Below are 12,932 nucleotides of genomic sequence, written 5' to 3'. Positions count from 1 at the left end.
CGGTGTTCCCCGCGTGGTGGTACTAATCACAAGTAGTCTCATGGTTCTAATTTGATCATCCCTTGGTCGCCCCTTTTAGTCGCCTCTTACAACAGGCAGGGGATACCGTGGGTGTATTCTTCATCTGCATCCTCCACCCATAGGGGGTTGTGTGTTTGGTCCATGAGAGGTATTTTATTTCCCTCAAGTCTGCCGGCAAGCCGGTTAGGACCCCCCTATCCACCACCTGGGACGTGCCATGTGGGAGTATCACCTTTCCTCCTGCTACGCCAGCGTAGTAGGTTCGTGGATTTAGCATTACTAGCAATTGACATAAAAGAAGCAAAAACCCAGACAGAACTTCAAAACATTGCAAACAAAATCAGTCTCAAAATATAATTTGTAAAAACAGAAATTATACCCCAAAAACCAACACAACTAAAACAAATTACCATAATTGGTAATAAAATCAAAATAGTAACTCAATTTAAATATCTTGGAGAAGTAATAACACATAAACTAATTTTAAAAAATCTCACTCCAAACAAGAACAAATAGATTAGCTAAAGCACAAAAATTAACATGGGATATCTACAAAAAGAAATGTCTATCAATACGTGCAAAAATAAAACACTACAACATAGTTATAAAACCGGAAGCTACATGTGCAGCAGAAAAACTTTTTTCACCTGAATAAACAATCAAAGACTGACAGACTTAAGAAAATTGAAAGGAGGAGTGAAAGGACTACTGCATCAACAAAAAATACCAGAAAGATGAACAGTGGCGGTTAATACCTAACAAAGTCGTGTACAAAGAGATAGAATCCATTACAGATACTATGCGTAAGACTAGACTGGGATTCTTTGGGCATATCATGAGGATGCAGGATTCGAGACTTCTGAAACAACTAGTACAACACAATCTCGTCTCAAAAAATACCACAACACGATGTAAATGGATCAGAGAAGTGAGAGAGGATCTGAAGGAAATAGGCCTTAACAACAGAAGACACCACAAATAAGATAAAATTGAATACAAAACTCAAGAACACAAACCTCCGCTTTACCCTTACATGAAACAAACCAACAACATGCATATTTTCAACCGAGCATAGGGCACGAAGATCGGAGTGTCTGAAGAAGTACTGGGAGGACTACAAACCCCGAACAATCCCTTCAAAGAGACAAGAACAACGGACTGACTAAAGTGATCCTATGCGGTCATAAAACAGAAGCAGAAGAAGAAGAAAAGAGATATATCTGGTGGCTGTTGAAATGTCCTCGTTTTCTCAATATTGCCATGAAAGGCAGACAGACACAGGAAATTTATGTATATAGAAGATATCAGAAAGCAATCTAAACTCACTTTTCAGTATCGTTGGGGTGGAGCACATAGCCCTGAGGAATGGTATCTCTTGTCAGTGTGTTGTTAAGAGCAACTGTTACCAAGTTATGTGTTTTATAGTCCACCAGGTTAGTCACATCGAACACAAATGGCAGATGTCCACCTACGTGTTGACCAGCTTCTTTACCATTCACCCACTGCAATCAAAGAAAGAGAAACAGCAAGCCTCTCAAACATGCTTGAATTCATCAGGTTTTCAAAAATACAAAAGAACTGAAATACACTCATGTTCATAAAAAACAGAACACCTTGAAAGACTAGAGATAGGAAGTTCATATTCACAGGACATGTTCATTAGTATGTTCTGCAGAAACAATTAGCATTTCAGTCACCTAGGTTCAGCATGTGCCCTGATAACGTGTTCCATTCGTAATGGCATTGATGCGTATAAGGTGCGGATGGCGTCCTGGGCTATATCCATCCATGCTGCATTCACCCGGTTCCAGAATTCATCTTTGGTGGTTGGCATTGGGTCACAGCTCTGCACCCATCATTTCACCATGTCCCACACATTTTCGACTGGCGACAAGTCCGGTGTATAGATATAAACCAGACCCTAAAAGTTATGCTATACAAAACCCTCATTCGCAGTTTAGTGATGTATGGAAGTGATACATGGACCCTCCTAAAGAAAGCCGTGGAGAAGATAGATTCCTTCGAAAGGAAAATCCTGAGGAGAATTTATGGACCCATATGCGTACAAGGGGAATGGATAATTAGATATAACAATGAACTATATTCCCTGTATGGGGAGGCATCCCGTTCGCATGCCATTCGAATGAAGAGACTTAAATGGGCAGGTCATCTAATTAGGATGGAAGAACACCGAATCCCAAAGAAGGTATTCTTAGGAGACTGGAGGAGGAAGGCCTGTGAGAAGGCCACGTAACAGATGGGAAGATGGTGTACATCAGGACGCAGCACACATCCTCAAGATTCGGAATTGGAGAGTTGCTGCGCGAGATCGACAAGTTTGGCAGAGAGCAACTGGGGAGGCCATGACCTGAAAATGGGCCGTGGTGCCATAGGTAAGGTAAGGTAAGGACAAGTCCAGTGATCGGTCGGGCCAGGGCAACAGTCTGACATCCTGTGACAACAAGAAGGCACCTGTTCATGTAGCAACATGTGGTCACGCATTGTCCTGCTGAAATATGGCGTCTGAGGTGTCGTGCAGAAAGGGTATGGCTACGGGTCGCAGGATGTCATTCACATAGATCAAACTGGTCACAGTGCCCTGGACACGCACCAACTGTGATCTGTCGTTGTACCCAACAGCACCCCACACCATAAGGCCTTGAGTTGATGCTGTATGTCTTGTGCGAATGCAGTCAATGTAATGCCTCTCCCCTGTCTGCGGCGAACCAAAATGCAGCCATCATTTTCAAGCAAACAGAACCTGGATTCATCCGAAAACACTATCTGCTGCCATTCCTGTCCCCAGTGACGTAGCTCCATATGCCATTGCAATCTAGCATGTTTATGCACATTAGTCAAAGGTAGGCGGAGAAGTGGACGACGCGCCGGTAAACCAGACCATAATAAATGGCGATGGACTGTCACTACTGATAGTGTACAATTTGTTCCACTGTTGCGGCAGAGCCGAGGAGGACGCAGATCTGTCCTGCAATGCCATTCGGATGAGGTGTGGATCTTCTCGGGGGGTGGTCCAGGTGGTGCGACCAGACCCATCCCGTCATGTTTTACAGCCTTCTGTGAACCATTCTCCATACACCCATTGCACTACCAACACACTTCGTCCCACATGAACAGCGATTTCCCGGATGGATGTATCATGTTCTCTCATGCCCTTTCAAACTCACTCATTTGTCGGTACGGTTCTCGCATACATCTGCGAGGCATCCTGCACATCTGCTCAAGTCACTCTGATCCATTACCTTCGGTTTATAGCGACAACGAGAGCTGCAGGCACATTTTACCTCTCGGTGGTGGTGCGCCGAGATATCGATGTGGTCCTTGAGCCTGATGGCCGACTTGGTTCAAATGTTAATCATTTCTTCAGATCATACTAATGCGCATGTCATGTGAATATCAACTTCCTATCTCTAGTCTTTCAAAGCGTTCTGGTTCTCATGAACATGATCATGATCATCATATAACAATCTTTATAAAGTTACAAATTCTAAGGTAGAAAAGCTAACTGTAGTTATAAATGCTCAGGTAAAAAAGGTAACAGGAGCAAAAGATTTGAGGCAGCTTCAAAATGTAAATTACGTGTGATTATGGGAGGCCAATGAACATTTATTGAGTTATGCAGTATGATGCAACGGGATGCAGATACGTCACATTAGTTTTCAACATAGTCACTCAGTCTTTGTAAAAACCTGTCAGAACATAATATATCAATCGTTCATTGCCCTAATAATAGAAATCTAATCATTTATGGAACTAGTTTTACAGGTTTTAAGGTTAGCCGTGGAAGGCTCATGCATTATTTTAAACCAAATGACTTCACTTTTTGTAGGGAAACTAGCAATGCACAGCTATCTTCCAGCCATTTATGAACAAAAGATTGTGAATTTCCAGAGATTTGAAATCGATTTGCACCAGAAAATTTTGTACTTGCTTGTGTGAACTTGTAATGCAGACCAGATATTGGTTTATTTCGAAGATTACAATGCAACAAGTTGTTTCAAAGTTTTCTGTCCGAAAATTAGGTTGCAGGAATTATTCAGTGGTAGGATTTATTCGTGTATATAAAGCAATATGCCTCCATGTCCTGTGTCCTATGTAACTGTTTCACAGTCCTCTGTAACTGGTTGTTGATGTTGTAGTGGCACGATGACACATGTTCCTTGATGGTACCTCACAATGAGTTGCCCGGGGTGGTAAGGTCTGGACGTATGGCGGCCACATTGATGGTGATGTCGGTAAACCGCGGTCAATCCAGTGACCTGGAAAAGGTTTGTTCAAATTTTTCATACACAGACAAGGCGAAGTGAGCTTGTACCTCATCATATTGCATCCATACCTCATTCATTAGACATATGTCTATCAGCTGCACTATTAGCCACGTATCCCACATTCAGTCCTTGGATAAGTTGCAGCATTAACAGGCCCATGGAAACAATAAAACCAAACATGGTAGTTGCTACAACGAACATCACTGAAACTTGGTTTCAACAATAGATCTGTTTGGCGGATGTCTAAAGATGTAGGTGGGTTTGCATACCACATTCAAGTTCCTCAGTGTCTAAAAAAAAGGAATGAGCAAGCCCAATTACAGTAGTGCAGTCAAGTGTTGTCCATGTCGTATGAGGATCCAGATTTATTCTGTAACGCGTGATTTTCACATGAAAGTCATATTCACCTTGATGGTTACATCAACCAACAATCAACTCTGTTTGTTTACCGTTTGAATGGCCTGATGTTATAGAGAAACCACTACTCAGTGCACGTTACAATTTAGTGTGCCGTGTCCAGTCATGAAATATTGGGCCCTGATTTCTTCCCTGTTGTGAGAGCCATAATTACAGAAATCAGTATAACACTGCATTCACAATATGTTAAACTATTCATCATCATCATTATCATCCATCTCCAGTTGGCCATGTATGGTGTATGAGCCCCCTCCATCTCGTCCTGTCCTTGTACCACACTTCTTCCACTGACTTGTTCCAATCATGTGCTCTCTGCAGTACACCTTTCTTCACTAAAATAACTTTCTTCTTGGTTTTCCTGTATATGGATTCCTTCCACCTTCCTTTCAAATTCCCTCCTTGCAGTTCTGTTTGCGTTTGAACTCCAATGACAGCAGTCCTGAAGATGGATTTGCGTGGTTTCCTATTTTCACACCAGGCAAATGCTGGGCCTCTACCATAATCAAGGCCATGACCAATTCCTTTCCACTCCTAGCCCTTTCCTGTCCCATCATCAGTGTGAAATAAAATTTTTGTAAATAACAGAAATCTAATCCTTGGTTAATGTCAGAAGAACAAACTGACGTATGTGTCAAATTCATCCACTGCGTACTGTTCGCTGGCACCATCTCTTAGTGAAACCAGAAAAGACTCATGCATACACCTGGTAAGTGTATAAATAAATTGTTTATATTGTATTTATGTGTTCTTAAGCAATATATAAGTTGAACATACATTGCTAAAAATGCACAGGACTGGGCTGAAAATAAAATTTCTCAACCAGCGAGTGGAAAGGGTTAATGGTTTGGAGTATTGAAATCCCACCATGTTGAAACACAGGCCACCACCACCACCTCCTCCTCCTCCTGCTGCTGCCCAACTCTCAGCGTTGAGTTGCAGGCTGTATGCTCTACCTCTATACCACGCTCATCTGGACAGACAAAGTCATGAAGTAGAGTATGCAATATGTCATTTAACTATTAAGAAAACTGTGTAATTAGAGTGTATTTGAGCCTTTAAAACCATGAAAACTAATTTAGAAAGTCTCATGAAGTGAAGTAGCCTAAAACTGAAGAAGTTAAGCAACAGGCCCATGTGTCATCTAATTGTTAACGTCTTGAGTATTCCAATTAGAATTAACCTGTTATAAAGGCAAAGAAATGGCGTAAAATTAACTGTTATGTCCCTGATCACATAAGTGTATAGATCAGAAATGATTGAAAATTATTTAATCATACATGTTTCAGGAAAATCATCCATCATTATAAGGTGTATTGACAAGGTGGACCCAACATAAAAGTGTTTTAAATAGATTCTTTAATAGATTCAGACAAATCAATACATGACCAAATAAAAATACCTATTACGGTTAAGTTTATCAACAAAGGAGAATGAGTAAAGAAGTTGGTGAATTATTATGGGATTGGTCTTTCAGACAAACTCTTAGAATTCACTAGAAATTGCAGCAGTGAAGCAGGCTTGTCAAAACGAAAATGTATGAATAAGTCAACTTATGATAACTTAGATGCAGCAGTGTTACAATGGTTCCATCAGAAGAGATCAGAAGGGATACCAATTTTGGGTGCTATGTGCACTGAAAAGGCAAACCTTTTTAAAATCCACCTTTTCAATACTAATATTAGTATTAATATTAGTATTCTCGGTTCAATACAGGCTTAAAAATGAAATTCTTAATTTAAAAGGGGGCCTTAGACTTCGAAGGTTTACTTTGTGCACCATCAGGTTGGTTTACGAGATTTAGAAAGTGAAATGGAATATGGGAAATAACATTTTCAAACAGTACTGTATATTTAGTATTATTAAAAGTTTTGTTGTGCATTAAAATGGACAAAATCTTATTATCCATGCAAATTTGTCCATTGATTAGCCCGGATAATGGAGAGTTTGATGTACTAACATTTCAGTAAATATCACCTTTGTCCGTTTCTTCAATGTAGACCCTGAATTCATTGTAGGCATCAATTTACGAATTTTCTCCTCAGCGCATTTATTAGTTTCATTGGCTATACCCTCAATAACATTTTTGTCAAAAAGCAAACTAAAATAATACAGTGGTCTTGCATTAACTGGTAGATTACCATCTTGTAACCCAGTTCGTTTGAAGAAAGGATATTCAATGGGCCCAACGTTGTCACTCAAACTGCTCTTCCATAACGCAGCACTTGGAGCAACATGTGTATCAGCATCACTTTCAGCCACTTAGAAGTTTTCAACACTAGATTCACCAACCACTAAATTCAGAATTGTCTGAAAAATCAGTCACTATTTAGTACTGTGTCCTCAATGTTGTTGTCGGGAATACAAGTACTTTTATCCTTTCGCAATGGATACAATCTACTCGTTGACATCATGCTAGCCAGACTGCCACATAACGAGAGTTGGGCTGCACTCCACTGGATAATATCTAGCTGTACTGGGAGGAATATTACTCCTAGAAGTTCCGAGGTTTGACTATGGGGATCAGCACGTGTGCAGCTACCTTTCTGTATAGGCACATCTCAAAATAGCTTGACATTCGAGCTTTCAAGTGATCAGAAAACCCACGTCGACATACATTTTTTGAAGTAGAAAGCGGATGACGAGCAGACCTCAACATTCAAGTGGAAAGGATTAAATAGCAGCGTGACTACAGTTCTATTTACAGATTGTGCAGTAAAACATGCATTCCTCCACTATGTAAGAAAAGTCAAACCAGCTGAATCACCTTGAGAATGCCTACCATACAGTGGTTGAAATGCAGAAACTCCTCAAAATGTGCAACCATACTCTAATATCTTGAAGCACTACAATTTTCCAATAGAAAAGTTCAATCAATCACTATTGATCTCCATTTAGGGCAGTCACCCAGGTGGCAGATTTCCTATCTGTTGTTTTCCTAGCCTTTTCTTTTTTAATGAGATTGGAAATTTATTGAACATGTCCCTTGCTAAGTTATTCCAATCCCTAACTCCCCTTCCTATAAATAAATATTTGCCCAAATTTGTCCTCTTGAATTCCAACTTTACCTTCATATTGTGATCTATTCTACTTTTAAAGACACCACTCAAACTTATTTGTCTACTAATGTCATTCCACGCCATTTCTCCGCTGACAGCTCGAAACATACCACTTATAGTACCAATATAATAGCACACGGGGGCGAAACGCTGGCAACCAAGAACGAGTTAGCTGGAAAATTTATAATGTCCACACCGGCAGTGCCAATGCACTATAAGAGACTTTGTCTCATTACCAAAAACTGATGCCTGCTTTGCCATCAGATGATATAAATGTTGATTCCCATAGGGAATTTGAACAATTAGTCCCAAATGAGTAAATTTATAAGACCTATATAAATGGTCCGTTATTGGCTCAAAGTAGCCTGCGCAGTGGCCTCCACGGTATGCACTAGCCGGTGTCTTGGTAGGTGTGCTAGGTACCAACTGATGAGCCCAACCTAGCACACGGGGGCGAAACGCTGGCAACCAGGAATGAGTTAGCTGGAAAATTTATAATATCCAATAATGGACCATTTATATTGGTATTATAAATTTACTCATTTGGGATAAATTGTTCAGATTCCCTATGGGAATGAACATTTATATCATCTGATGACCAAGCAGGCATCAATTTTTGGTAATGAGACAAAGTCTCTCATTGTGCATTGGCACTGCCGGTGGCTCCAAGTAGCCTACGCAGTGGCCTCCACGGTATGCACTAGCCAGCGTCTTGGTAGGTGTGCTAGGTACCAACTGATGAGCCCAACATAGCACACGGGGGTGAAACGCTGGCAACCAGGAATGAGTTAGCCAGAAAATTTATAATGTCCAATAACGGACCATTTATATTGGTATTATAAATTTACTCATTCTGGACAAATTGTTCAGATTCCCTATGGGAATCAACATTTATATCACATACCACTTAGTCGAGCAGCTCGTCTTCTTTCTCCCAGTTCTTCCCAGCCCTAACTTTGCAACATTTTTGTAACGCTACTCTTTTGTCTGAAATCACCCAGAACAAATCAAGCTGCTCTTCTTTGGATTATTTCCATTTCTTGAATCAAATTATCCTGGTAGGGAACCACACTCCAGTTGGGGTCCTACCAGAGACTTATATGCACTCTACTTTACATCCTTACTACAACCCCTAAACACCCTCATAACCATGTGCAGAGATCTGTATCCTTTATTCGCAACCCATTTATGTGATCACCCCAATGAAGATCTTTCCTTATATTAACATCCAAATACTTACAATGATCCCCAAAAGGAACTTTCACCCCATCAATGCAGTAATTAAAACTGAGAGGACTTTTCCTATTTGTGAAACTCACAACCTGACTTTTCACCCTGTTTATCATCATACCATTGCCTACTGTCCATCTCACAACATTACCGAGGTCGTTTTGCAGTTGCTCACAATCTTGTAACTTATTTATTACTCTATACAGAATAACATCATCTGCAAAAAGCCTTACCTTTGATTCCACTCCTTTACTCATATCATTTATATATACAGGGTGAAGCGTAATTTGCGCACTCGGGCGTCGCAGCGCGACTCCTCACATGCTGGGGCTGTACCTTAATTAAGGCCACGGCTGCTTCCTTCCCAGTCCTAGCCCTTTCCTGTCCCATCGTCGCCATAAGACCTAACTGTGTCGGTGCGACGTAAAGCCAATAGCAAAAAGAAAAAAAAATCGCAAACATGTCTAATATAATCAGAAAGAATGCCTTCCCAAAGCTTATGAGCAACGCATGTCAAACTTACTGACCTGTAAGTTCTCAACGTGCTGAAAATATAATCAGAAAGAATGCCTTCCCAAAGCTTATGAGCAACGCATGTCAAACTTACTGACCTGTAAGTTCTCAACGTGCTGAAAAACAGAGAAATACACTCACAACAATACACAGAAGTTAACACATCCCACAGAGAAACATAATGCATTATTCTTAACATTGTAAAAGCATTGCACAGTATAAGTATTCACCACCGCATATGCAGTGAAATTTACGGTACAAAGTAACACAAGATGAATGTAGAACAAACATAAACTAGCCTTCTAATAAACTTTTATAAATAAAATAACCAGCAGTTATTAACTCCTTCCCTTTAGAACTTAATAATGTTACTATTATTTTAATCAAGATATAATAAATGAATAAATAAGAAAACAATTACAAGGTCTAATAAGTCTAATAAATCTAACTTACCACTTTGGCTACATAGTGTACACTACCAAATCTCAGAAATATTCGTTGATCGTCTATTTTCCACCTTCGGGGAATGAAGAATGTACGCTGATACCATGACCACCCCACAAAATCTCGGACTGCTGCATCTGTAGTCACATCATTGTAACTTGAAGGCACAGGCATAGAGATCCACTGGAAAATAAATTGTCATATTACCTAGAGCAGGAAAGAGTGCTTTAGGAGAGTAACTTACTGATAAGAAACCTATTCCACATCCAAGGTTAAGTAAGCACAGTCTATCTGCTAATGGGGAATGAAGAAGCAACCATCCCAAGGTGCTCATTGGGATCACACATATGAGATAATTAGATGTAGTGAGGTTATGGTGGGTCTTAGCTGAAGTAATGTTTTGCTTTCCTCTCTCGTTTCTTGTTTTTAGACCTTGATTCCAAATTCAGGAGATTGTTGATTAAGTTACATCTTTTTTTTCAGTCCTTTCTGATGATGAGGATTTTTTTTGTTTTGTTTTGTTTTGTTTTGTTTTGCTTCCTTTGCCACTGAACAAGACATCTATTGGGGAGGATGATAAAGATGGGGAAGGAGAAAATGATCAAGAAGGTAACCATACAAGGGTATTTTGAAAAGTTCTGCTGCCTATGAACTCCTTTCTCCAGCTCCTCTCCTAGAATCTGTACAAAGGGATACCAGTGCTTCTGTCCATCTCAAAATTCTACAGGTATATTGGAAGCACTATGATTTTCACACCGGCCGAGATTACACGACTGTCAAGTGGAAAGGTCCACCTAATCAATACTCTTTTAATATAATACATTTAATTATGAATTATTTTATGGAATACACGTTTTGTCTCTTATGGAAACATCTTCAGGTCCTAAAATGACTTACCATAGAATCACAAGGATATGACTTAAAATTATTTTTTGCAGATATAGTTTCATCAAATTTATAATTTATATGAGTTCAAAACATTTCCATATTTATTAAGACACCAAACAGAATTTTTACATACATAATTTTTACATACTTTTTTTTTTTTACACTTGTTCATGATATTCATAATATTAACACCCTTCTTAAGACTCACAAATTTTCAGTAGAAATGACACAGAGAAGGGCTATAGTGTAGTGATGGGCAGTCTGAGATGGATCTCCGAGATTTCTCGAGACTAGCGCAGGCACTGTTTCTCGTGAAAAATTTTGAGTGTTCTCGAGAGCGTTGTCCCCGCATTGTGTGGTGAGTAGCGTGTCATAGGCCTACAGGTAGAGAGATCTGAATGTTAAAAATTGCTTTCACGGTTCTATTCCTGTGATTGTAAGAGCTGAATGTTGTTTTTGCCGAGTAGGTGAATAGCCAGCCACGGGCCTTCTCCATTCTCTAAATACGTGTCAACAAGGGACTAGGGTGTTCATTTCTTTCATTTCTGCCAAGGTCTCTTTTGATGCAGTATAACATAATTATAAAGGACATGCATTCCTGCATTATATGCAGCGGTAAGTACACGAATGAGGAGTAGGCTAAGTACAGAAACAGATGGCTACTGTATGTGTACATTGTTATCGGACCCCACATTCAATATCCATATGACCAGTGCTTGTGAAACACTAAAATATCAGCACTAGAGGAATCTTCTAGAACTCAGCTCAGCTGAAACAATTATGAACAGAATGATATTGATGGGAAAGAGTTGAAATGTTGGTCTTCTGTGAGGTGCAGTCTTACAATTGGAGGAAAGCTGAGAGCTTGCACAAGACATGAAATTGTGATGAGTGTTTTAAAATCTTTACTTGTCTTGAATTTCATACTTGCTTCATATATATATTTTTCTTTTTTTCTTTTTATTCATGTCTTGCCTTAACTTTGATTTTGACTGATGATGGTCTCTGGTAACACCAAAACTAGTTTCAACAAATATATGTAACTTTTTTAAGGTTACAACAAACAGTATTGAATAGGTGCAAACCTTTAGCTTTTGTTTAACACTATATTACTCTCCAATATGGATTAATATGAAATTTATTACCTATGACTTTGATATATGATGGTGCAATGTGTAATTGTGTCTAATTGCACAAGACAACTTTAAGACAATGTCTGAAATGCAACCTAAGTCTCCACACGAGAACTGTTGATGATATACTATCAGAATCGGTCTCAAGAGCATTGCCCATCACTACCCTGTTGAAAGAAATGGAGCAAACTCAGGAATTTTAGCTTACACGCTCCACTTATGCATAATGTGTAATGTTCAAGAATTGCACAAGTAGTAGTAGTAGTAGTAGTAGTAGTAGTAGTAGTAGTAGTAGTAGTAGTTGCATATGCAGCAAATGCAACCTAAGTCGTTGATGCAGGTTATTTTCAACAGATGTGACATATTATATATTAAGTTTTTTCCCCTCCATTCATAACACCTTTCATTATAACTATATATTTATTCAACTTTTAAAACTTAGTATTTTTCTTTTTTCGTGTCTTTTGCTTCCAAGTACGTTAGTTTATAAATTAAAAAAAAAAAAATCCACACTGCAATATATTTGTTCAACTCACATTTTACTAAGGCAATACTTAGCATATATGCTCAATTCTACTTCTCTTCAAGATTATGAATGATTTTAAAGTGTATCTACGCTTCGCAGTGATAAGAAGAATATCATAAGACGACTTCTCCTCTACCACAACAACACTATGCATATATGCCCATTTCCACATCTCATCAAAACTGAATTTTGAATTGTATCTACGTTCTTGAATACTACGAAGAATATTTTAAGACTTCTTCTTCTAGTATATTCCTACAGCTAAGTGAACTAATTTCTTACAACAAATGTATTTTCAGGAAATTCTATAAACAATTTTTCATAGTGTCAAACTTACAGGTTTTAAGACCATCTTTAAAACAACTGTGTTTCAAAAACTTTGTTCTACACACGATATGGCTGCAGATGACCTGTAAAT

The 12,932-nt window shown here is 39.1% G+C and overlaps 1 protein-coding gene across 6 annotated transcripts in view; it reads right to left on the bottom strand.

The window, feature by feature from the left end:
• Positions 1-12,932, bottom strand: part of LOC136882423 (beta-glucuronidase) — a 156,174-nt gene that overhangs the window by 113,092 nt on the left and 30,150 nt on the right. For all 6 annotated transcript variants that reach the window (XM_067155065.2, XM_067155067.2, XM_068229530.1 and 3 more), the window contains exons 3-4: positions 9,977-10,150; positions 1,348-1,523 (exon numbers count right to left, since the gene is read on the bottom strand). In XM_067155065.2, the coding sequence (XP_067011166.2) occupies positions 1,348-1,523; positions 9,977-10,150 (350 nt within the window). The remainder of the gene's footprint in view (positions 1-1,347; positions 1,524-9,976; positions 10,151-12,932) is intronic.

The sequence above is a fragment of the Anabrus simplex genome, chromosome 10, assembly GCF_040414725.1.
Source record: "Anabrus simplex isolate iqAnaSimp1 chromosome 10, ASM4041472v1, whole genome shotgun sequence".
Classification (NCBI taxonomy): Eukaryota; Metazoa; Arthropoda; class Insecta; order Orthoptera; family Tettigoniidae; genus Anabrus; species Anabrus simplex.
The sequence above is the reverse complement of the archived record's forward strand: the minus strand, read 5'-3'. Positions and strand labels throughout refer to the sequence as shown.